Source organism: Saccostrea echinata, unplaced genomic scaffold (genome assembly GCF_033153115.1).
Source record: "Saccostrea echinata isolate AGI-Se365-2 ecotype Australia unplaced genomic scaffold, CSIRO_AGI_Sech_v1 ptg000015l, whole genome shotgun sequence".
Lineage (NCBI taxonomy): Eukaryota > Metazoa > Mollusca > Bivalvia > Ostreida > Ostreidae > Saccostrea > Saccostrea echinata.
Window position 1 is genome coordinate 2,796,728 of NW_026889764.1, and position 25,479 is coordinate 2,822,206.

The 25,479-nt window shown below is 33.6% G+C and overlaps 2 protein-coding genes across 2 annotated transcripts; both read right to left on the reverse strand.

Moving 5' to 3' along the window:
* Nucleotides 1-13,168: 13,168 nt before the first annotated feature.
* Nucleotides 13,169-18,999, reverse strand: LOC133187395 (elongation factor Tu, mitochondrial-like). Its single transcript, XM_061322750.1, has 2 exons — nucleotides 18,479-18,999; nucleotides 13,169-14,589 (listed from the first exon to the last, which is right to left on the reverse strand). Exons 1-2 carry the CDS (start codon nucleotides 18,930-18,932, stop codon nucleotides 13,598-13,600), a joined length of 1,446 nt encoding a protein of 481 aa, XP_061178734.1. The 5' UTR covers nucleotides 18,933-18,999; the 3' UTR covers nucleotides 13,169-13,597.
* A 3,645-nt stretch (nucleotides 19,000-22,644) lies between these two features.
* On the reverse strand, nucleotides 22,645-25,479 carry LOC133187720 (homeobox protein Hox-A3-like). The gene is made up of 4 exons (XM_061323120.1): nucleotides 24,533-25,479; nucleotides 23,924-24,156; nucleotides 23,259-23,342; nucleotides 22,645-23,072 (listed from the first exon to the last, which is right to left on the reverse strand). Exons 1-4 carry the CDS (start codon nucleotides 25,425-25,427, stop codon nucleotides 22,746-22,748), a joined length of 1,539 nt encoding a protein of 512 aa, XP_061179104.1. The 5' UTR covers nucleotides 25,428-25,479; the 3' UTR covers nucleotides 22,645-22,745.

The following is a 25,479-nucleotide window of genomic DNA, read 5'->3' on the forward strand; positions in this document are numbered from 1 at the left end:
GCTGACATGGTGAAAAATAATATTTTACATGCATAAAATCATACATCTTATTATTCGATGATTGTTGTACATGTATAAAAGAATAAGTGGAAAATAGAGGAACGTTATTGTTCATACAAAAGCTTAATTGTTGTATTACAATACCATGCTTATCAGTATTCTGATTCATAAAAACCATCTTTATGGTGAAAGCAAAGAGTTCAGAAAATGATAGCAACACATATGTCTGAGTTTTATTTAAGGACAGATGATACAAACAAAAAATGGATGCCTGGAATGATATATATTTTTGGACCTATTTAGATTGTAAATGATGCAAACTATAAATTTCATAAGTATTACGAAACTGTAAACTTCCTATAATATTCAAAATTCGACCTGTCTGTAACCATCCTTATTCATCTATACAACATTTTAATCACATTATTGTGAAACTTCGAATAAAAAACAAAAATCTATGCGGTTAAACGTATTCTTTTTAATCATATATACATGACTTGAATTGTTATGTTCAAGATTTTTGACAAAAATTTGTTTGTATCATCTGTCCTTAAGGACATATACGTATTTATATATATTTATATATATGTATTTATATGTAATTATAAGGACATATACGTATTTTTTAACCTTATTTTCTTATTCCTTGTACAGTTGGAGTTCGTTCCCAAAACTGAATTTTTATTATGCCTAATGATGCTAGTTACTAGAGGTCTACTTCGGTTTAAAGATCAATCGTACTCAGAGCATGCTCTTGAGTATAGAATAAGCTGGGAGACATAAACACCATCTGCCGGTGATTGTAAAATATTACTGCATAAATACGGAGAGTTGACGATGGAAAAGCTGGTAATCCCGTTTGCCATACTAGTACATTTTGTTATTAGTTGGTCATTATCGTCTATAGTCAGTAAAACATCCAAATATGAAACAGATGTGGAAGACTCTGTAGAGACTTTTATTTCGAGTTCACTGGGATATATCGAGTCGACATATGGATGAAAGTATTGAAATATAGAGATAACGAAGAGTTTTCAAGCTCAAAGTCCATACAAACAGTACAAATCGGGAGCAGGTGTCATGGAGGAGTGAGCATCCCCTGCCGACCGGTCACACCCGCCATGTACACCTTGTCATGATCGGGAGAAACGGAAAAAATCCGTCGACAATCCATTGTGTGTGCAAATAATGGCCTAACAATCAGTATGAAAAACGTATTTGACTTAACGATAAGTTGTACTTGCCGACAAGGTCATTGTTTCGACCATAAAGATTGCGAAATGAAGACCTCAAACAAGACTGTTGATACCCTTGTTTCATGACCTTGCTTGTCAATATCTTGCCTCGTTTTAGAAATTGTTCATACGTAGAGCATGCTCTTGCTCTAGCGGATCGAATTAACTGGGAGACAAATACTCCATATGCTGGTGATAAGGGTATATTGCTACTTAAGTAAGAGAAGTTGACGATATGTAAAATTGAAGTCATCACGTATGTCATAAAGCTTTGTTGTTAGGTTACCATTTTAGTCTTTTCTAGTGAAATATCTAAATATGAAACAGATGTGTCAGACTCTGTGGTATATGAATGGAAGTAAATATTGTTAATTGATAATACGTCATCGATATATCAAAATATTGAGTTGAAGGCAACAGCAATCGTTTTCTTTTTCTTCTCATGCAGAATTTTTTTTAATAAATTCTGCTTCATATGAATACAAAAATAGGTCTGCTAACAAGGGGGCGCTTTTGGTAACCATGGAAATTCCAACAGATTGTTGAAAGACCTGATCTCCAAAAACTACATAGGTATTGTCAATCAGAACTCAAGCATCTTTTTGATATCAACTTCCGAGTACTTGTGTGTACAATCAGAATGTTTTTAACAAAATAATTTTGTAAATGACCAGTGACATGGTAAGTATATTTACGGGTTCCATTTTTATTGAAAAATCAGCTGTTTATGATGTCAAAAAGCCTGGACTTTAATTTATCGTGGGGAATGGTTGTATTAAGTGTTGAAAAGTCGTACGTTTTGGTGTTATGGATTTTGGTAAATTTTGTGATTTCAAATTTTGTAAAAGTTTCTCGAAGTTTTTAAGTATCTACTGTGGTTTCATCAATTTTCGTTGGCATCAATTTTCGTGTATTTTGTAAAACAGACATTTTCGAGGATACGTAATTTCGTGGACAAAAGCATTGCCTATACAAATGAATAACATATTTCGTAAATCAATGAACATTTAATTTCGTGGATCTGCCTAATAACGAAATCCTCGAAAATTGGTGCTCAACGAATATTGATGAAACCACAGTATATATGATTTACATCACTTCCCAAATACTATACTGTTATACAGTACTCCTGAGGTTTCTCCTTCACTGCTCTAAATATTTTAGTGAGGAGTAAAGAAAGAGGATTGTAGAACATTTCCTGGAAACCCACTATGTATCCTTCTTTGTAAGGACTTTTATGGAGTTATGGAATCCAGTATAGGTATAGTAATTAAAATTCATTTTGATTGTTGAGAATTTAAAAAAAATATTTAAAACTGACATATGGTTTCGAAGAATTTGGTCCTTAGAAAAGGAGTTAAGGGTATACGTTGGATTATCACTTGCAGAATTAAATCCTATATCCTCTAAAATACAATTCAAATACTGAGCCTTACAAAGACAATGTTACCTGCTGCAGCGGGGACCAGTACGTACTGATCGTGTAATCTATCTAATTCTTGTTTCTCTTCTGCATTGTCGAAGACAGAAGGATAGACGGCAGTGATGGGACATCGTATAATTTTCATAATCGATCATCGGTTGGAATCGGTTAATGCTTCCTATGCGATTTTACCGATTATAATCGGATTTCATAGTTTTGTATACAAAAAGCAGACTACTACAATTATTTCATATTATTTCTTTAACATGAATATATAAAATATATAATATAATATTTTCTTTGTTGTTTTGCTTCTTATACACTTTCTAGGCCTAAACAAAAATTATGTTTGTTTGTTTCCTGTAACATTCCCCAAAAATCAAGGGTCGGTAGGTCGGGAATTTTTTTTTTTTTTTTTTTTTTTTTTTTTTTTGCTTATTAATAAAGGGGTCAAACATCCTTGGACTGAATTATCCAGGAGCTATATTTACAGTGGACACCCAACATGGCTGCCTAGCGGCAGAAAACGAACTTCAAAAAGTTGTGGGGGGAATTGATTACTCTTTATATTTATTAATTTAAGGTAAATAATGACTAAGTTGAATATTTTATATCTCAAATAAAAGATACAATTAATATTTTTTTTTTTAATAAAAAGAATCAGCTGACTGATCAAACCAAAGAGCAAACACAGATTTGGCAGAAAAAAAATCCACCCGGGGGTAAATTGAATGGGTCGGTCGGGTTACAGGAAACAAACATATTTTTTAGGCTCTATATATGCACCTTTCAGTTCTTAATCACCTCTGCTTCGTGCTAGTTGGCTAGTATCAGATGCAGACGCCATTTTCTTTCATTGAGAAGAAATAAATTTTAAACCAGAAATGGATAATTCCGGAATGTATTGTATTAGAAGTATGTTTCCGATGATCGATTATGAAAAATTATAATCGATCATCGGTATCGGTAGCATTTTTTCGTCGACAATCGATGTTTTCTGATTATCGGTACAACACTGATAGATGGTTTTCATATTGCTCCTCAATCGCATAATGCGCGATTTCAACATCAATCTGATACCTTTAATCCATTCTGACAAAGTTTCATGGTCTTCTTTTCCATATTTGGTCCATCGTCTAGCGTAATCTTCAACTGAATTCATAATATTTATGAAATTATTATGCCAGTTGAAAGATCGGGGTTCCCTTAACTGTAGCACTCTTATAATTAGTGATTTAAGGTCCTCATTATTAATTATATTTACCTCACCAGTAATAACATGCCCAGCAGGACTATAGTTGTAGGGTGAGAAGAACATAAACACGTTAGAGGATTATGTTTCAGATGCTCGATATCTAGGCACTGTAGAGTTTTTTTTATAGTTAAAAAGTTTGAAGAAATTGTCGATGTATATCTGTAATTAAGAAATACAAGTTGTGGACATGATGGAATACAAGACTGGACCTTTTTGTGAATAAGAATATTACTTATATGAACTGCATCAATTCCTTTTTTTGGTATACTGAAGCCTAAGGAACAAACGGGTCGTATGTGTGGTATATTTTCTTCCGCAAAACGTGGCGGTCCAAACGGCCTATGATATGCAATATCCATAATCACAGATCTGATCCTGTGTTCTGGTGTCGAAGAATCAAAATATGGACTTTCCTTGACTTTTACAAATAGATTATTCAAAAGTTTCAAAGGGGCAGAGTAAAATTTGGTGCGAAGGTGATGAAGGCCTAACTGTTTATTTACATAAATTAGTAGTGAATCAAAGGAGACATCATGTGTAATAGGTTTATTGTAATACCGATGTCCATTACTACGCTTAAGTCTCTGTGCACTGTTCAAAAGTCCCATCACATGCACATTGCTACACTGTAGGCTTGAAAGATTCCTAACACTATCGACATTGTCATTGCTACCATATGGAAAGGTCATGCCTAGTTTACTAATCCCTAATCCAGTATTCTTCTCATTGTCTACGGAAAGATGTACTCAGTGATGGGCTATTAATATGATGGTAACTATTGTTAATTGATGAAACATCGTCAATGTATCTGAATGTGGAGTTGAAGGCCACAGCAGGATTTTTCTTTTCTCCATGAAGAAGTTTTTGAATAAATTCTGCTTCATGGGCAAAAGAAACACTATATGTCCCGGCCATTTTATGGCGATACATGTACTACTGATAGTTATTTCTTTCCAACACAGTGGACGAGAGGATTTTATATCAGACAAGAGACAAAAATGTCCTTCCTTAAACACTCAATTTGGTGTAAGTCTTACTTTTTTTGAGGTATTCACAATTTAGCATTCTAAAGTGTAACTCATTTTTTAAGTTTCAACTATATTTTAAAATTATTTCGACATTTCATGTAATGAAATATATGGAGATAACGAACAGTATTCAAGCTCAAAAGTCCATTATACAATACAAAATAGGAGCAGAGCAAACACGGACCTCCAAACATCAGAGGTGGGATCAGGTGCCATAGAGGAGTGAGCATCCCCTGCCGACCGGTCACGTCATGAAAAACGTCAGTCAGCATTTGTCTCAATGATAAATGGTATTTGCTGACAAGGTCATTGTATCGACCATAGAACATTCTTAACATTTTAAGACTGAGAAAACAATTCAATTATAATTTAAGTCAATTATATACTGTTAAGAAACTATAGGTACTGTGAGCACTGAGCTCTCTAAATGATACCCCCCTCTTCTATATGAGTTTAACGACAGTGCACATGTTTGGTGTGGGAAACCCTAAATATATGTCCAATCAATATATGAAATGGGAAGTGTAGAGTGACTCTTTGCAAAATATTCTGTAAAAGTCTCATTAGATTTAATTCAGTGGTACAGGAGGAGTTGAGGATAAGACATGGGTACCTCCAAAATTATAGAAAAAATGCCAGTCTCAATGTTTTGCAATGGGAAACCCCAAATTAATATGTGTCCGATCGATATGTAAAATAGGAATTGTGCACAATGAAACCATGTAAAAACTCTGTGACAGTCTCACTAAATTTTATTCAGGGATTTACGAAAAGTTGAGTTCCTCCAATATAATAGAAAAAATATTAGTGTCAATGTTTTGCAATGGGAAACCCCAAATGTGTCGATCGAAAGGCGAAACGCAAAATAGGAGGTGCATGATGACATTATGTAATACAGATTCTGTGAAAGTCTCATCAAATTGTATTAAGTGGTATAGAAGAAGCTACGGATAAGAGATGGATACCCTAATATTATAGAAAGATTAAGAGTGTCCATGCTTTGCTATGGGAAACTCCAAATGTATGTACGATCGAAACACAAAATAGGAGGTCACAATCATGAATGGCATTACGTAATAGAGATTCTGTAAAATTCTAATTTAATTTTAGTAGGAGTTACGGATAAGAGATGGGTACCCACAATATATAAATATCGAGTAGGATCAGAATGAACATGTTCTGAAGGATTTTTCAATGATTATAATTGTTTTCTTTCAATTGGTTACAGAATTTTATATTTCGCAACTTTTATGAATTCAAAATTATAGCAGACGATCGTTCAATTATGAAGGCGAGGGCCTTGACATTTTATCACAATGGATAAAATGTATGTTGTGGATGCTAAAATCCTGTATTTAAAGGTCGAGTTGGAAGATCCTTTTTCAGTTATTCAATAGTAAAAATTACTGATTCTACCTCTCAAAGCATATAATAACATACAAGAATAACTGAAAAAAGACTATTTGATAGAACAGAAAAGTGTTTTATCCATAAAAATTGCATTTGAAGATATGTATTATATACATGTACCTTGAGTGATAAAGTCATTGAGAAAATTATTTTGTACATTAAAAAAATTGGATTTTTACCACGAGAATTCTGAAGTAGATATTTTTAAAGCGATGTTGGAATTTCAAATTGACAATATCTACGTAGGATTTGGACCAGGTCTTCTAACAATATGTTGGAGTTCCAATGTGCACTGATTGTGCTCCTTTATTAGCCTACATTTTTTATGAAGCAGAAGTTATTCAAAAACGTTTTTATGAGGAGAAGAAATCTCTTACTGTGACTTTCAATTCATCGTTTCAATATATCGAAGACGTTTTATCAATTAACAATCGTTATCTCCATTCATATTTTAACCCAATATATCCCTTCTCGAAATAAATACAAAATAATAGAGTCTGCCACATCTTCTTCATAGTTTACTAAATTAAAGCACTGTTTGGCAAACTAACAACTAAACTTTGTGAAAAACGTGATGATTTCAGTTTTTCTATCCTTAACTTCTCTTATTTATGTATCAATACACCGTTGAGAGGGATGCTTACTCCTCCATGGCACCTGATTCCACCTCATATTTGTTTTGCTCCCGATTGTATTGTTTAATTGGATTTTTTACCTTGATTACGTTCGTCATCTTCAAATTACATCTTTATATACTAAACACAATATAGTAGTACTTACATATTTTCGTAACGTACGTTATTTGATGTATGTGTGATTGATGCATAAATTTTTCATAAAAGTTGCATTTTTGTTTTTAACTATAAAAACTACTTGAATGTACTACAATGTATTTGTACTTGTAATTGTATGTTCGGGAAAATAAAGTATATGAAGATAAAATAAATATACTAAGATTAAAAGGTAAATATAATATGTATTAGCAGTAAATGAATTTTTTTTTACTTTTCTTTGATTTGATTTATATTTTTTAAAAAGCGTTAAACGATTATGTTAGCACTATATGGTGCTATAAATTACAAAATGAAGCATGGCCATTTTTGTACTGTGTGCTATTTAATTTAAATGTATGATTTTTTACTTTTAGCAATCAGAAAATGTACAAAAATATTAACATTTTATTAATAATATCACTAATAATAAATAAATATAAGAAGAAGAAATATTCTAGGTTGAAACGATATCCATACTTTTTAATGCTTACCCTTTTCGCAGAAAAATCCAAAATATTTTGGTGGACAGTTACACTGGCATGTGGTTCTGTCAAGTACGCCACTGTTCTGACATTCAACGAATGGACAAACTGTAACAAAAAGCACCCTCCATTGTTGGAGAACTTTTTTTCATTAATTTTAAAGTTTTAAAATAGTCAAGTGACAGTAAAAAATTAAAAAAGATTTCTTTTTTACCGTAAAATAGGAAGATGCAAAGTGCAGATAATATATACCTGCTATAAAGCATTTTTATTTATTTATTGAAAAACAAATACAGTATTAAAGCACGTTGCAAAAACATCAACATACCGCTGATTCTGATTCACATATTAATAAATTGTAGATGTAGAAAATTGAGAGGTGTTGAAATTTTACAAAAGAAATACCGTTATTACTTACCTGGCTGCTCCCATTCCGACACAATATAACTAACTCCAAGACTTACAAGTCCCCAGCTCATTACAGCAGCCAGCATCATTTTATTCTGCATTGTCAATGACTATTTTGGCCTCTGAAGAACGTATCTATACATAAAATTCTGGTCGAGATGACACTTATATATAATGGAGTATTTACTGATAGTTGAATTCCATATATATAAATTTCTAGCATATAGTCTTAAGATGTTTAGATGTTTAATAATCAATACACTGAAGCTCACGGTTGTGCAAATGACAACAGACTACACAGTGTGTAAGTTGAGCTACTGATGTTTCTAGAAACTGATGTGAAAGAATTCATCAGTCTAAGATCGAGTTCACAGGACATAGATCATGAAATCACTAATTCTTAATTAATTGACTGATTGATCTGATCGCCTGCTACTATGCCGTTTCTCATGAGACGATACAAGTACATTTGTCAGTTTTAGTTCCTTTCAGTTTACATACGTGACCCATAAATCCATGACTTAATAAATTCTTTTACTTTAAGTTCAATGTCTTATTTCAAATCCGTCCTGTTTGGAGGACTAGTAGTATCAAATATACAAGTTGCACTGTGTCTATAGAATTTATAATAATACATTTGTAAATACGTTTTCTCTACTTGTACATAATTTGTTCTTATATTTAGTGAGTCCTTTTAAGTCTACAAAACCTTGAAAGTTCCTTGGTTAAAGTACTTAGAGAGTTTTCAGTTTGTGTTACACATAGTTACATGTACATTATGGTAAAATACTTAATATTTTTTAAACTATATAGTTACAAAATCTTTAATTAGCTGGTGTTTTGTATATAAATTTCCATGAAATCGTATATACAGCTGTGCCTTAATTTAGTATGGATTATATTTGTAATGCGTTTACCAAATAAAAAAAGAAAGTGCTTTTGAAGCACTATCACTTACAATTTTACGAAAAGAATCAACTTAGATGGACTCTCTTGTATCCAATAAATTCCATTTTTAACAGCATCTTGTACAAATGACTTATGAAATATTTCTAACCTGCCTCTTGGAATCGTTAATTATTCTTTATTACGTGTATTTTATTTTGATATATTTTCTTTTTTCTTCGGGATTATATCACAATAATTGCCTTTAAACATTCTAGTCCTTTTTGCTAGGTAATGACGGTTTTTCAAAGGTACCCAGCCTGTTTCAAAATACTGATTCTCTTGAAGCTAGTATTGGAAGACCAGCATAGGCGTCGGAACCGGGGGGGGGGGGGGCTAGGGGGGGGCTTAGCCCCCCCCCCCCCACTTTTTTTGCAAAGATAGACATAATATAGGCATTGAAAATTGGGGCTTACCTTTTTTCGTTGGTTTAGCCCCCCACTTTCAATTAGCCCCCCCACTTTCAATTTGCTTCCGACGCCTATGACCAGTAACAATCCTTGCGGTAATTTATTGTACTTTAAAAGTTTTTCTACATTAGATAGAGAGCAGCCATCCTAGACAATTAAAGTGTATTCGAGTGTAGGTCTTAAAAATGTATACAATTTTAAAAGGTTTCTCGTATCTATTGAAAATTTTAGTTTCTTTAGAGCCTCTAATAACCCTAATTTCCTATATGCATTATTTATAATACTTTTGAGACAACAAAATACCGAAGTGGAGATGCACTGGTACAAATTACACTGTATTGCCTTGGAAATACAAATTTAGTAAAACAGATCTACATGTATTTTTAAGGGGAAAATCGAATCTCTTTGATGGATTAAAACTTAAGAGCTATTTTCTCGACCATTTATCTAAATCATAAAGATCATGATTTAACCTGTATTTTTAATTTTAAAAAAATGGAACTCGTAGATATATTTACCTTTGCAAACTCATTTTTTAAGAAAAGAAAACATTCTGATTGTACACGCGCAGGCGCGGATCCAGGAATTTTTTCCGGGGGGGGGGGGGGGGGTTCATCCCAATCCAAAATATTTAACCTAAAAATTTCTTGACAAGCAAAAAAAAAAAAAAGGTTAAATCCAAAAATCCATTTTCCAAACGTGAAAAACACCTATTTCGTGGTAATCTGTTGGAATTTCCATAGAAGGTCCGTTACTAGAAGGCTTTTTTTTTTTTAATTCAGTTGAAGCAGAATTTATTCAAACTTAAACATTAGAAAAACAAAACACTTGCTGTTGCCTTCAACTCGACATTTAGATGTATCGACGACGTTTATAATTAGTTATATACTTCCATTCATGTGTCGATTCGATATATCCCAGTGAACTTGAAATAAAAGACACCACAGAGTCTGACACATCTGTTTCATATTTGGATATTTTACTAGAAAAAGACGTTAATGGTAACCTAAGAACAAAACATTATGATAAATTAACGTGATTATAATTACTTCAACTTCTCTATCGTCAACTTCGCTTACTGGTGTAGCAAAATACCCTTATCACCTGCATATGGGGTTTATGCCTCCCAGTTTATTTGTACGGCACATTGTCTTTGTAAGGCTCAATAATTTAATTTTGTTTGTATTCTAGCCTCTGATTGGTTAATATCCAAAAAGGAACACAAATTATTTCTGTATAACCTGGTTTGGTATGGGGACACACCCCCCTGACAACCAGCTGAATCGTCTGTATCCATGCAATCCTCTCATTCCCAGTCTTCGGGATTCATGGAAAATTCCAGATTTAATAAATGTACCTTTAGCTTCAAACGGTAACTCGGATCTTACCACATGTAAACAAAAAACATGGCTGCTAGGACTATGTATCAGTTTTTACCTCCCCTTGCTTCCCTTCACTTCCGTTACTACGGTTGTATTATTGAGCGGCAAATTTGAACTAATAAAAAGCAACGAAATTTTACACCCACAGTTGTTTAATGATTTTAGAATTAAATTATAAGGAATGACTCTAATTCTTGGCCAAATTATTCGAGTATAACCTGGTTTGGGTCAGTTTACGCTGTTATATAATCCGCTTCGCGGATTATAAAGCGTAAACTGACCCAAACCAGGTTATACTCGAATAATTTGGCCAAGAATTAGAGTCATTCCTAAATTATTAAAACTTTATTAGTCCCCCATCGGTGAAACCGCACTTTTCAGCACGTTTGCAGATATTGAGCTGATTTTTGGTATGCGAGTGTATCTTGATGAGTTACAGATCAAGTTTGGATTGCTTCCGCTTAAATGATTGGAAGGGAAAAACGGCCTTTTCAATCTTAAAGGATTTTTCCGCACTTTCTAAATCTTGTAGTTAGATATTGAGTTGATTTTTGTTATGTGAGTCTACCTTGGTGAGTAATAGATCAAGTTTTTATTATATTCTGCTTGAATGATTTTATTTATGGGATTGTGTGTATTGGGAAATTGGGGGTGTATAGTAATGGAGGTGTCCGTCCCTTATGCTTTAGGATACCCATCTCTTAGTACTATCTGCAAATCCTTTTATACCACTGAACAAAATTTAATGAGACTTTCATAGAATTTTTGATATATAGTGCCATTGTACACCTTCCAATTTACTTTTTGATCGGACACACATTTCGGGTTTCCAATACATGTAGCGAAACATAGACATTGCCATTCTTTCTGTAATTTTAAGGGGTACCCATCTCTTATCCGCAACTCCTCCTATACCACTGAAAAAAAATTAATGATACTTTCACAGAATCTTTATTATGTAGTACCATTGTGCAACTCCTTTTACCTTTTGATCGGACACTTATTTCGGGTCTCCCATAGCAAAACATGAACTTTGCCATTAATATCATATGGGAGACGGGGTTATCATTCTGTGAGCTCAGTGCTCTTAGTACCTCTTGTTTATGTAGCAACATACCATTATCCCCTGCATATGGAGTTTATGTTTCCCAGTTGATTTTATATGCAAGAGCATGCTCTACGTACAAACAATTTCTACACCGAGGCAAGATATTGACAAATGAGTTGACGAAACAAGAACATCAACAGTCTCATTTAAAGGTGCTCGGACAGATTTGAATTTAATATCTTCTGAAATTTTCTGTATAATTTCATGACTTAAATGTTGCTATAGCATTTCATATTAAAATATAATAAAAATCTTATTTCATCTCGAAGTTATTAAAACTTCAAATTTCTGGACGCGTTGGATTGACACACCCTTGCGCTTTCACATATTTTAATTTTATTCTTAATACTTAAGAAAAGTGGCAATTTTATTGTGTATTAATGAAAAATATTTAAACTTTAACCCAGAAAATTCAGAGTAGAAATGTTCGAAAGCAAAACCCACTCACAGTATTGTAAGTCCGTGCTCAGTGGTGTGTGCAGAGTTTAACAATTGAACACACCGGTGAATCGTAAACATTAACAATAACAGAGCTCGTGTCCTGTTGACAAAAACAGTACGTTTCACGGGTGTGTTCAATTTGTTAAACTCTGTACACATCACAGAGTATGGACTGACAATACTGGTGAGTTGGTTTTGCTTTCGAACATTTCTACTCTGAATTTTCTGGATTATAGATGTAATATTTTTCATTAATACATAACAAATTCGCTTCCTTTCTTCAATATTAAGGATAAAGTTAAAATTGTGCAAGTGCAAAGATGTGTTAATCAAACGCATCCCGAAATTCGTAGTTCCAATAATTTCCAGATGAAATAAGTTTTTAATTATATTTTCGTGTGAAATGCTATTGCAATATATAAGTCGTGATATTATACAGAAAATTTGAGAAAATATTAAGTTCAAATCTGTGTCGAAGCACCTTTAAAGTTAACATTAGGCAAATTCTATGGTCAATACAAAGACCATGTTAGCAAATACAATCTATCATTAAGTCCAATGTTGGCTGACGTTTTTCATACAAATTGTTAGGTCATTATTTTCACACTGAATTGTCTACAGATTTTTCCGTATGCCAGATCATGACAAGGAGCACATGACGGGTGTGCCCAGTCATTGGGGGATGTTTACTCCTCCATGGCACCTGATCCCACCTCTGATGTTTTTAGAGGCTCATGTTTGCTCTGCTCCAAATTTGAATCGTTCCAATGGACTTTTGAGCTTGATTACTGTTCCATATCTTCATATTACATACAAGATTACATACAAATAATTCTTAACTTTGGTTGAGCTACAGGCATAAACAGCATAGGAATATCTACAGCTATATTCACATATACACTCTTAAATCATTTCAGTACACAGACAATATGCACTTAAAAGGAAAAATAATCATTTCTACACTTTCATACATGTACTACTATATTACTGTTTCAATGTTCTGAACATACTTTATTGACAATGTGTTAATTATACAGCTTCTGAAAACTTGTATAGTCCTCTCCAATATAGTTTGTCCGCCCTACAAAACAAAATGTCAAGAATATCTTATTAATTTTATAATTTATCGTGAAAAGAAACAAACATACATGTAGTCATGAACAATCTAGTATATGTAAATGTACACAAGTTATGATACATTCAATGTTGGTCAAAACTTTTCTGCACATCTGTTCATACAGTGAAATATAAAACACAAAGTCTCCTCTACTCTGTTTTCTCTCAGACTCCATTAATTCTAGCCTGCTGCCTGCTCCTGCTTCCGTTTCGCTTTCTTGGCAGCCAAAAGATCTGCCTGCAAGTCTTCAAAGTTGATATCTGGCAGAAGGTCAGTGACCACACCGTAACCCAAGGTCACACTTCCGTCTGCACCACTGCCCCGGATAGTGAACCTCTGACCTGTTTTTAATCCCATCTTCTTCTGCATCTTCACATTCACTTTGCAATCTTCACCTGGCATTGCCATGTCTTTGTCAATAAGTTCAAAGTAAGTATTCATGTTCCAGGTGTAACTAAACATATTGCCATAAAAGTTTTTCATGAAAGCTTTATTGCGACCACCCTCTTTTTCGGAGGTAAAGAACACTTTTGCTTCAGCATGATTACTAATTGGATACGAGCCAGGTTTGACTACAAAGATTCCCCTCTTCAAATCCTCCTTTTTCCCACCTTTTACCAAGCATCCCACTTGGTCTCCGGCCTGAGCTTGCTCCAGAATTTGACGGTACATTTCCACTCCGATGATTTGAGCTTTGGAGATTTTGTTGAATCCAATCACCTCACAATCATCACCTTTCTTTATTACCCCTGTCTGCATTTTCCCAGTGACAACAGTACCCCGACCTGTGATTGACATCACATGTTCAACAGGCAGAAAAAAGGGTTTGTCTAAATCTCTTAAGGGAACAGGCAAGTAAACATCACAAGTGTCCAGCAGTTCCTTTATCTTTTTTTCTCCGATTTCTGGATCTTTGCCCTCCAGAGCACACAGGGCAGAGCCTTTAATGAATGGGGTATCATCTGCATCAAAGCCATACTGGGCTAAAAGTTCTCTCACTTCCATTTCCACCAGCTCTAACATTTCATCGTCTGAGGCATCTGCCTTGTTAATAAAGACCACCATTTTCTCCACACCAATCTGTTTGGCTAGTAGAATGTGTTCTCTTGTCTGGGGCATGGCACCATCTGTTGCTGCAACCACCAAGATACAGCCATCCATCTGTGCTGTTCCTAGAAAAATAATCAAAATAACATATTATTATCCTTCAGAAAAATACAGTCAATCTGATAGGTTGTCATGTGTAGGGAGACAATTCATGATGTCTCCCTTGTGTGCAAGGTGACATCTCATGATCTGTGCCCAAGCCACCCTACTCAGACCTGATACTTTGTGATGTCTCCCTTCTAAACAGTCTATAATTGTATATTAAAGTTTAATTACATATCCATTTTTAACATATACCAGTATATGTGAATATCCTCATGTTCATCAGTATTTTTCAAGAGTAGATACATAAATTATACACAGTTGAACTTCCCTATCTCGAACACTGATATCTTGAATACCATGGATATGTCTAAGTGATTTGGAAGTCCCAACCCTTTATTCTTTAAGAATTTTACCCTGGATATCTCAGATATCTTGAAGTTTTTTCTTGGTCCCTTAGAGTTCGAGATAACAATGTTTGACTGTAGTCTATTCAGTGCATAAGAATAAATAAATAAATTCTACAGGTCCAGCACATTCTCTTGATTTAGCTATATGACTTGAAATAGCTATACAGCTTCAATAGCAATTCAAACTAGTTTGATTTAACTATTTTAAAATTGTCATACTGTTTATCTCAAGTGTGCATTTTTCTCACAATTAATGTCTAAAAGTTGCACTTTGGAGCAGTGATAGTTTTTAACTTTGTATCGTTCTATAAACAATGCATGAAAAATTTCTTCATCAAACCACGCCTTCTCTTTGCACTCAAGAGTTCGAAAATATTTGGGGATGTATAAAGCAATTGATTTAGGACCACACAGTTACTTCTTGAATGAAACTGTAAAGCTGGTCAACTTTGGTCAACAAAATAATTTAATAATAATTCAATCAGGGATGGGGTCAATTACATAGGAAAGTAATTAATTAAATTACAATTACTTGCCCAAAACCTTCAATTAAATTACGATTACCATTACAAGGATTTTGAAATGTAATTAATTAAATTACAATTACTTTGCAAATGTAATTAATTAAATTACAAATTACATTAAGAAAAACATATAAAAATAAAAATGATAAATAGTCATGAACGTTCATTTATATTCATATAGTTTCAGTTGCTATTTTTTACATTAAATAAACATTGTGTAGATGTCAATGAAATTTTAAAATATTGTGTCCCCTAACCTACATCTATCAGGTTTAAAGATTTTTCTGCCACAATGAAGATATTTTACACTGGGGCATTTGTGACAGGAATATATAAATACTTACTAATAGCAAGTTCCAGGGCTTAATTACCCTTTTTGGTACAGGGTCCTGTACCCTTTTGTGAATTCTTAATCGAAAAAGTGGCAAAATTGGGAAATGTTGTTGATATATTTATTAGTTGATTAAAGATTTAAATAGTAGATTTGTTCCCCATATACATATCTAAAAATGATGAAAATTTCAAAACACGTTATTTCTTTATATAAACAGATTGAATTTGGTCATCAGTTGGGAATTGTTACCTGCATTTTGGGAAAAAAAAAGAGCCATTTTTTCAACTGAGACAGTCCTTTTACAGGACCTGGATGCTGTTTTCCATTAATTCATGTGTCCGTTTTTAAGCTTTCTGATATATTTATGCAAAACAATGGATGCGTTTTGTCTCGTTTCCTTTGCTTTTTTCATCATCCTAAGCTATACATCTCAAAATGTTATAGTATTTGACATATTGTGTGTTAAACTACTGTCTTCCCACAATTTTTTATTAAAATAGAAAAATTGGTGTTATAACACCAAATTATATATTTTAAAAAAGATTTGTGGGAAGACATAGTCAATGTATGTGTATAAAACTACCAATAGGTAAGGTCAAAATGTGTGTAAAATCTCTGTTAAAGTTAAGTGTCAATATGTACATAACCCTAGGGCACTAATTAGCACCTGTTAATCACTTCTTACACAAGCTGTAGGTATGGCAAACAAAGGATTAGAAGCCATTGGACTAGATATTTTAAGTGTCAATTCATAACAACTTAATTGAAATTATTACTAATTTTATTTAATATATTTATAAACAAGGAGATAAATAATATTAAAAAGTTTTGAAGAAAATGCATTTGAAAGAGGAAACAGCAATTCACTAAATAAAGAAAATACATATTTTTAAAAATATATTATGGAACATTTTGTCCTAAAAATCAGTTAACCTTTCTTGAATAAAGTGTTTGGGATTTGAAAAAAAAAAGGGGGGGGGGCTATTTCTCAAGTATTAAACACCTGTGTAATTGAATGTAATTGAAAAGTAATTGTGAATTACATGCTTTTCTCAAAAGTAATTAATTAAATTACAATTACATGTAATTGAAAATTGGGCCAATTACACATTACTTTCAATTACATTGAAATTTGTAATTAATTACTGTCAATTACCATTACACATTACCATTACCCCATCCCTGGATTCAATACAAAGATAAGTAATCATGCTTACTGTAGATTCCTAAATATAAGCAGGGAATTAATTATCATGTAATTACGCGAGAAGAACCACTCGCGAAATAAATTACTCACTTTAATTTTTATGGTGCTGAAATCCATGTGAAAACTCTTGATCAAGCAACCACTCGCGAATACACTTCTTGCGATTTTTTTGGCAGAGGGCCATTTCATGATATTCAGTACTCGCATAAAATAAGGAATCTACAGTATTCATGTCTCAATGCACGCAAGGTAGTGTACAGTTACTCAAAGAAATACATCATTTGCTTGAAATTGTTCAAAAGCAGTGATGTTTAAATTATCTTTTATTTCCTTTTTCAATAGTCCAAAGTACAAATAGGCATAGTCACATACTTGCGACTTTTTGCCTTTTTTTTTCTAAAAATACATATTTGTGAAAAACACTATTCAAAAGTTTTTATCAAGCTATTTTGAGTAGCTTAATAAATGGTAACCTACATGTATATAGCTATTTCAAGCTATATAGCTAAATCAGGAAATTGTGCTAAACCTGTTCTAATGAACAGGCAAGATTGCTTCTCTTCTGACAGAAAAGATTAGACAGCTATGGTTAAAACAGCAAATTTCAATTTACTTAATAAACAGATAAACATATACATGTAGTAGTAAGAGTAGTATTGTTTCAGAAGTATATATACCAGTTATAAGGATACTTTTTTGGTCATCTTTAATCAGGTCTGGTACAATCACTAGATTAAGCTATGTAGCTTGAATTACCTACATAGCTTTATTTACCTACCTGAAGTAGCTTTATTTCGCTATTAAATCAAACTTATTTCTTAAATTAGCATTTTTCCCAAAAAGTGCAGAAAATTGCACTTTGATGCAGCGATAATTTTCAACTTTGAACTCATCTGAAAACAATTCATGAAAAAATCACTCTTGGAGATGTGGAGCTATATACAACAGTTAATTTGTGACCTAACAGTTACTTCTTGAGTGAAATAACAAAGAATACCAGTTTTGGTTAACATGAGCACAATGTGAAGTAATCATACTTATCCATGCCTCATCACACACAAAGAGGTGCACAGTTACTCAAATAATGGAAATACATCTTTTCCTTACAAGTGTTCAAATGCAGCAATGTTAAAACTATCTCTGCTTTAGATTGCTTTTTAAATAATACCTAGAATAAATATTTGTAGACATTCACCTGTTCACTTGCGATTTTTGGTTTTTTTTTTTTTTAATAAAAAGCAAAATTGTGAAAAGTTGCCTTGAAATAGCTAAATAAAGCTACCTGAGGTAGGTAATAAAGCTATGGTAGGTAATTTTAGTTACATAGCTAAATGTATGTACTTGTTAATCGAGCAAATTCGGGATAGATTGCATCACTGAACATTGCAAATTCATTTATGGTATTTCTTGCATTTATTTGTCCAAAACAATCATTACCTGTTATCATGTTTTTGATGTAATCTTTATGTCCAGGACAGTCTATATGCCCATACTTTCTTGCTTCTGTCTCATAGGTCACAATGGTCGAGTTAATCGTGATTCCTCTCTTCTTTTCCTCTGGGGTAGAGTCGATTTGATCGTATGTCTTCATTTCAGTCTGATTGCTCTGAGAGAGAATCTTGGTTATAGCCGCTGTGAGGGTTGTTTTTCCATGATCCACGTGTCCAATTGTTCCAATGTTCATCACAGGTTTATCTCGGACATAAACTTTCTTTCCACCGGTCGACTGAACCGGAGGCCCGGCACAACGATTTCGGGACGTCGAAAAGGAACTGGTCGCGCATATTGCGTTACAGGCACATACTTTTGTTATCAAAGAGTTATTCAACGCAACCTGTCTTGTTGAGAAGTGGCGAAGGGCCGTGGACAGCGGCAATAGTGTGGTCAACATGGTTGTACTTGAATTACATAAAATGTGCTTTTTGCGCCGTAGTCATCCAAACGCTTGAAAGGTTAGACAAGCGCTTTTCATATTGGTGAAAGGTAAACCATGAAAACAGAAGAGCCGAACTCGAAGTCATTACCATGTTGGATTTTACTCTTACTGTTGTTGCCCATAAAACACATAACAGTTAAAATTTTATATGTAATAACAATGCATATATATTGCTTAAAACACTAAATTCCAAACAATAAAAAAATTTATACTTTCAAAACTCGACCAATCGAACTCCGATATCTCGAATACCATGGACATGTCGAATTCGAAGTGAGTTGAAAGTCTCATTAGACTTCTTTTTTTCTACGTATTTTTTTCTCAGTATCTCGAATACTTGAATGTCTCCAAGTTTTTTTCCTTGGCCCTCATGAGTTCGAGATAACGAGATTTGACTGTAGTATATCTAACATTATTTTTAACTGATTTTATTCACAAAACTTATATTAGCCTATAAACAGACAATAATCATCTCTTGGATTTTTCATAGATAAATGAACTCAGAGGCATAAATTAAATACAAACACATTACTGTGACATATATTTTGCCCAAATGAAACTCCAATCTAATTAAAATAAGACTTTTATTTTCGCTCCTCTATTATATGAAGCGTACAGTAGAGGAGTGAAAATACAAGTCTAATTCGTGGCCGTAGGAACCGGGAGGTGCACAGGGGGCCGTGCCCCCCCCCCCCAATAATTTTGCCGATATACAGAATACTATAGAAAACATAGCTGCTATATGCTTGTGCCTCCTCAATAATAATGTCTGATGCCCCCTTTTTTTTTTTTTTGCTTAATTGTCAAGGATTTTTGGTGGTTGATGGTGCTTATTTAAACTCAATTGGAACTCAACAATATATATAATGATGATGCAGCATATTCACATAAAGTAAAAGTGTATAAGAAATCTACCAAAAAAAAAAAAAAAAAAAAAAAAAAAAAGGAAAGAAAAAATAAACATAAAATCAAGACGACAAGCGTTTCTTGTAATATTGAGTTACCAACTCAATTTATATGGAATAAAACTAATGAAGATGTAATACTTTCCTCTGACTGGATCCATTTCATTTGCTCTAAAGAACTGTTTTTTCCTCTGGTAATTCTGAAGCAATTTTAACAGTGGATATTCAGTGACTTTTGATGGAAAGTGCATTTTTGGGCTTAGCCTGATGCCCAAACATTTTTGGGAGTCAACAACTGATGTGTGCCGTAAGGACCCTCTATACACTAGAGGAAAAGATTTTTTGGACATTGAGAAATTAAATCACTGTGTGTAAAGGTGTAAATATTGAGCTTATCTATTATATTTTCTACATAGGATACCTTTCATTTACCACTGGAAAAATGTTCAAAGACAATGAAGTACTGATGAACAGAAATCACCGTTGTTTACTTAAGTGGGCAAAATACCTGCAAATGAAGTGTTCGATCTATTCATCTTGGCATATTTTAAAAATGTAACGAATGCTTGATTTGATCACAAATGAAATAATAAACTGTACATTTCAATTTATTTTATTTTATATCACAGGACAGATTACTCTATCTGCATTAAAATTCCACAAAATCAGAACTCTTTAGCACCGTTTATATAAATCCCAACATACGGGTATGTATGCTTTAGAAGCGATAGAAAGGGGGTCGATGTATGTTTTTGTCAAATTTCTCAATTCATGGATATATATTTCACCAGAAAGCATATGCCTACGGAAGGAAGCATTATCTTAGGAATATATGGTACCTGTGAATAGATTGCACACTTTCTAGTTTCATCAAACACCTAAACACAATTCCGAGGATCAGATCAAAATTGACGCTACATTGTGTTTATGATCAAATATCAGAACAAGCTAGGCTTTGATTTATCATCACTTTCAAATAATACTGTTATATATATATATATATATATATATATATATATATATATATATATATATATATATATATATATATATATATATATATATATATATAATTTATATAAACGTATGTATAAATTGCCTGTAAATATAAAACTATTTACATCCAATTGATAATTTATTGATCAACTTTTTAATACAAAAAATACAGTTATATTGATAAAACTGTGTAATTTTTTTAATTGCTCGTGTCGGGGGTATAGTTTTTGCCCTGTCCGTCCGTCTAGCTGTCTGTCTGTTTGTTTGTCTGTTTGTCCGCAAAAACTTTAACCTTGCCTATAACTTTTGATTGGTTGGAGCTATGGCTTTCATATTTCTCATGTGTATTCCTTATTCCTTGACAAGACCTTTCTTTGGGTACCACCATATTTGACCTGTTGACCTTGACCTTGGAGTTTGACCCAGTTTTGCAAAATTTTAACGAACATTAACCTTGGTCATAACTTTTGAACAGTTAGTGATAAGGCTTTCATACATATGTGTAATCCTTGTGACAAGACCTTCCTTTGGATACAAACAATTTTGACCCTTTGACCTTGACCTTGGAGTTTGACCTACTTTTTGAAATTTTAACCTTGGCCATAACTTTTGAACAGTTGGTTCTATGGCTTTCATTCTTCACATGTGTGACAAGACCTTCCTTTGGATACAAACAATTTTGACCCTTTGACCTTGACCTTGGAGTTTGACCTACTTTTTGAAAACTTTAACCTTGGCCATAACTTTTGAACAGTTGGTTCTATGGCTTTCATTCTTCACATGTGTAATCCTTGTGACAAGACCTTACTTTGGATACCAACAACTTTGACCTTTTGACCTTGGGGTTTGACCTACTTTTGAAAAACTTTAACCTTGACCATATCTTTTGAACGGTTGGTGCTAGGGTTTTCATATTTCACATGTGTATTTCTTGTGAGAAGGCCTTTCCTTGGGTACCATTAATTTTGACCTTGATGTTTGACTTACTTTTAAAAAACTTTTTTTTCCATATCTTTTAAATGGCTGCTGCTAGGGCTTTCATATTTCACAGGTATATTCCTCGGGACAAGACCTTTCTTTGGGTACCAACATATTTGATTTGCAGTTGAGAAAGTTTAATCTTTGCTATAAGTTGCCATATGGGGGCATCAGTGTTTCACAAACACGTCTTGTTTTTCAAGAATTTTTCAATTTAAATTTGTGAAATGGCATATAAAAATTTAAATTGGAAAATTCTAATTTTTTTTATTTGACACTATAATATAGATTTCTTGCAATGACCCTGCTTAATATCTAGTTACCCGTTGTCATTTACATATGTTTTGTTTTCAACTAATCAGCAGCCAGGAAGAAGGTAAATAAACAAAATTGATAGAACGAAGGATATCTTAGAATCTTACGTAAGGCAAAAATATACATATAAGGAGAAAACACAATTAAATTTTAACTTAAAACATTGCCAGCATTATGAATATTTACGTATATTTTTTTTTTTTAAATAAAACTGTTCCTTCACAAGACGACAATCATGAAAAAGAAAAACAACCATTCCCACAAAATGTACACGTTTCATTTATTACAATGTACACTGTATATATGTACAATCAGTTATAAAAATATATATAATATACCCATTTATGAAGATATCAAGTGAAAATGTATACAGTATATAAAATTTACAATAAAATAACAATATTCAAAGCAATAGCTTGGAATAGATTGAGTCGATATCTTACATCTTTACATATTTACAAACAATAAATGGAAGATATGTAAAGTTTGCCTCAATTTTATTCACATATTCAAATCAACACATTTATAACGTAAAAGCACCTTGTCTTTTTCTATAGTGTCTAAAAACTCGGGATCAGCTGTAGTAATATGGCGAGAACATTCCATATGGATAAATTGGTATGTATGGCGGAAAGTGACCACGTGACTGGTAGGGTGGCGTCACCTGTGACGTCTGTTTATTGCCCGGTGACGTGGAAGGTGGTGATGAAGATGGACCAGGGCGAACAAAGTGACCCGGGACGACTTGTGCCGGGGACATTGGAGGAGGCATCATGTGACCTATGAACCCATAAGGTGACATGGGGGACATCATTGTGGATGGCCCCATCAAGCGGGGTACTTGATGGGCATTGTCATTCATTCTCCGGCGCCAACGTGCTCGTTTGTTTTGAAACCAAACCTGTAAATAACAGGAAGATAACATCATTCGAACACTTTTCTGTAAAATTTTAGTCAATTTTATCAGGAAGAACTAAACGTATTTTTACTTTATGTAAACTTGCACGAAGTAAAAAAAATGTTTTCCATGTTCGAAAATTCTAATTCTTTGATACATCCTCAAAATTCTAGAAAAACTAATACTCACTTTTAATTTACTTTCCGGAATTTCAAGTTCTTTGGACAGTTCCTCCATTTTTTCAGCATCCGGGTATGGGTTTTCATGAAAAACCTAAAATATGATTTAAAGATCAGTACAATGACCTAAAACCATTAAAAATTCAACACTTTTTCATATAGAACTTTTGTATTTGTTTAAAATATAAAGATTAAAATTATTCCAAATCTTCTTCCACTTCTCCCTCAGCAAATAAGGAGGGGTAGAGAACTGACAGTAAAATGATGGTGTACTTGTCCACATTAAAATTGTTACAATAAATACAAATAAAAGAGTTTTTTGAAATAGGACTTCCGATATCAAAACGAGCATTTTCTTCCTGTGTGTTTGGTAGGCCCACAGGAAGCAATTTCAACAATCGAGGAAAAATTTAAACAAAATCGTCGACATGTAAATGGAAAGACGTTTAATCGAGCGGAAACAACCTTATAAGCTCTCATTTTCTATAGTCAATATAAAACGTAGAAATATCATTTATATATATATATATATATATATATATATATATATATATATATATATATATATATATATATATATATATATATATATATATATATATATATATATATATGCATGTATTGTGTTGACAAAATTACGGCCCTGTTCACTATTATGGATTCTGAAATATTTACCTTTTCCAGGGTTTGGACTTGTTGCGGTGTGTAGTTGGTCCTTGCCTTTTTGCGGCTAACCTCGTCTGGACTAACTGTTGACGGTGATCCTGTGCTACTGCTAGAAGGAGAAGTTGATTTGTTAGATTTCACAGACACCATAGAAATGTCACTGTCTTTAGACGTATCGCCCGCAATGCTCTTGTCTTTGGCATCGCCCCTGGCGTCAACCACTGAGATGTCAGCCTCAGAATCTGAAAGTTTATCAAAAAAAGTTGTCTAACTCAACCAAAGAGATAAATGTTAAGGTTCATTGAATACCCGATAAGAGAGATAACTCTCACTCGGTGTAATGAAAAAGGTGAAGATAACGAACAACGATCGATCTCATAAAAAAAAGACTATTAGTCGTTTAAAAACTGTCAAAAGGCAGAAATATATTTCCGCCAAATTTTGCACCGCATGGTATGCTGAAATTGATTGCATTTCAATTAAAATTTAGATTTCTTTCGGAGAATCTCAATCTTGAAAGCAAAATTTTATACGAGTGAACAAAGGGATGACGAACATTGATAAAAAAGAACAACTTCTAGCATAGCATGAAATTGTCGCGCATATATCAGGAATTACCTTCGTCACGTGATATGTCAGATGATTTGTCGGATTCTGCTGGCGAAGTTAATCGTCTTTGACAGACTTTCTTTGTCCTACTCTTTGGGGTTTGGTACGTTGACATGATCGGACTCTGACGACTAGGGATAAGATGGGTTGTGTCATTTGCTTGTGGCACCTGCTGAGAATCAGGAACAAATATCCCACACATCGGTTGGGGGTAAAACGGTAAATACTGTGGAGAGTTATAATAAAACTGTCCAGGGTTTGGTGGTGTTTCGGGTGTTTTCTGTTGTGTTTCTGGCCCTGATGCTTTACTCAGAGAAGAGTCTGTCATATCAGATTGCACACTTTTCACCACAGGGACCATCTGATTATGAGTTATATCAATCCTTTGATTTTGAGTACCGGAGAGACGCCTCTTCTTGCAGGGTTGTATCACATCATGTGTGTGGCTTGGTGGTTGTAGTGAATTAGAATTTACAGTGACTTTCTCTGCTGTTGTCTTGTGCTGAGAAGAAGTCCCGCTATATCCGGTGAATTTGCTCGCCAAAACGTTCAGCACGTGTTCGAATGAGTCTTTAGATATGGACGGTGTGCAGGTTTTCTGTTCTATAACTGTATTTGAGGCATTTGAATCATTGTCTAATGGTATACATTTATAAGAGTTTTGAGCACTATATAATCCCATGTGTGGAAAATAATTCCCAGGGTACAGAAATGAGTCCTTTTTTGAAGGCTCGTCGGGTTTGTTATTGTTTACTTCCGTTTCCGGTATCCTGGTAGGCTGAGCTTGTTTGTCTGCCGTTTGTGAATGACAAAAATTGTCGATGTGTTCAAGGGCCAAAGGAACTGGAACGTTTGCGGGTGTTTTGGTAATCTCCGACTGCATCACAGTTTGCATGGCTAGCATATTTAGTCCAATTTGCACTAAAACTGGCACAGAACAATAGCACCTTGTGTTT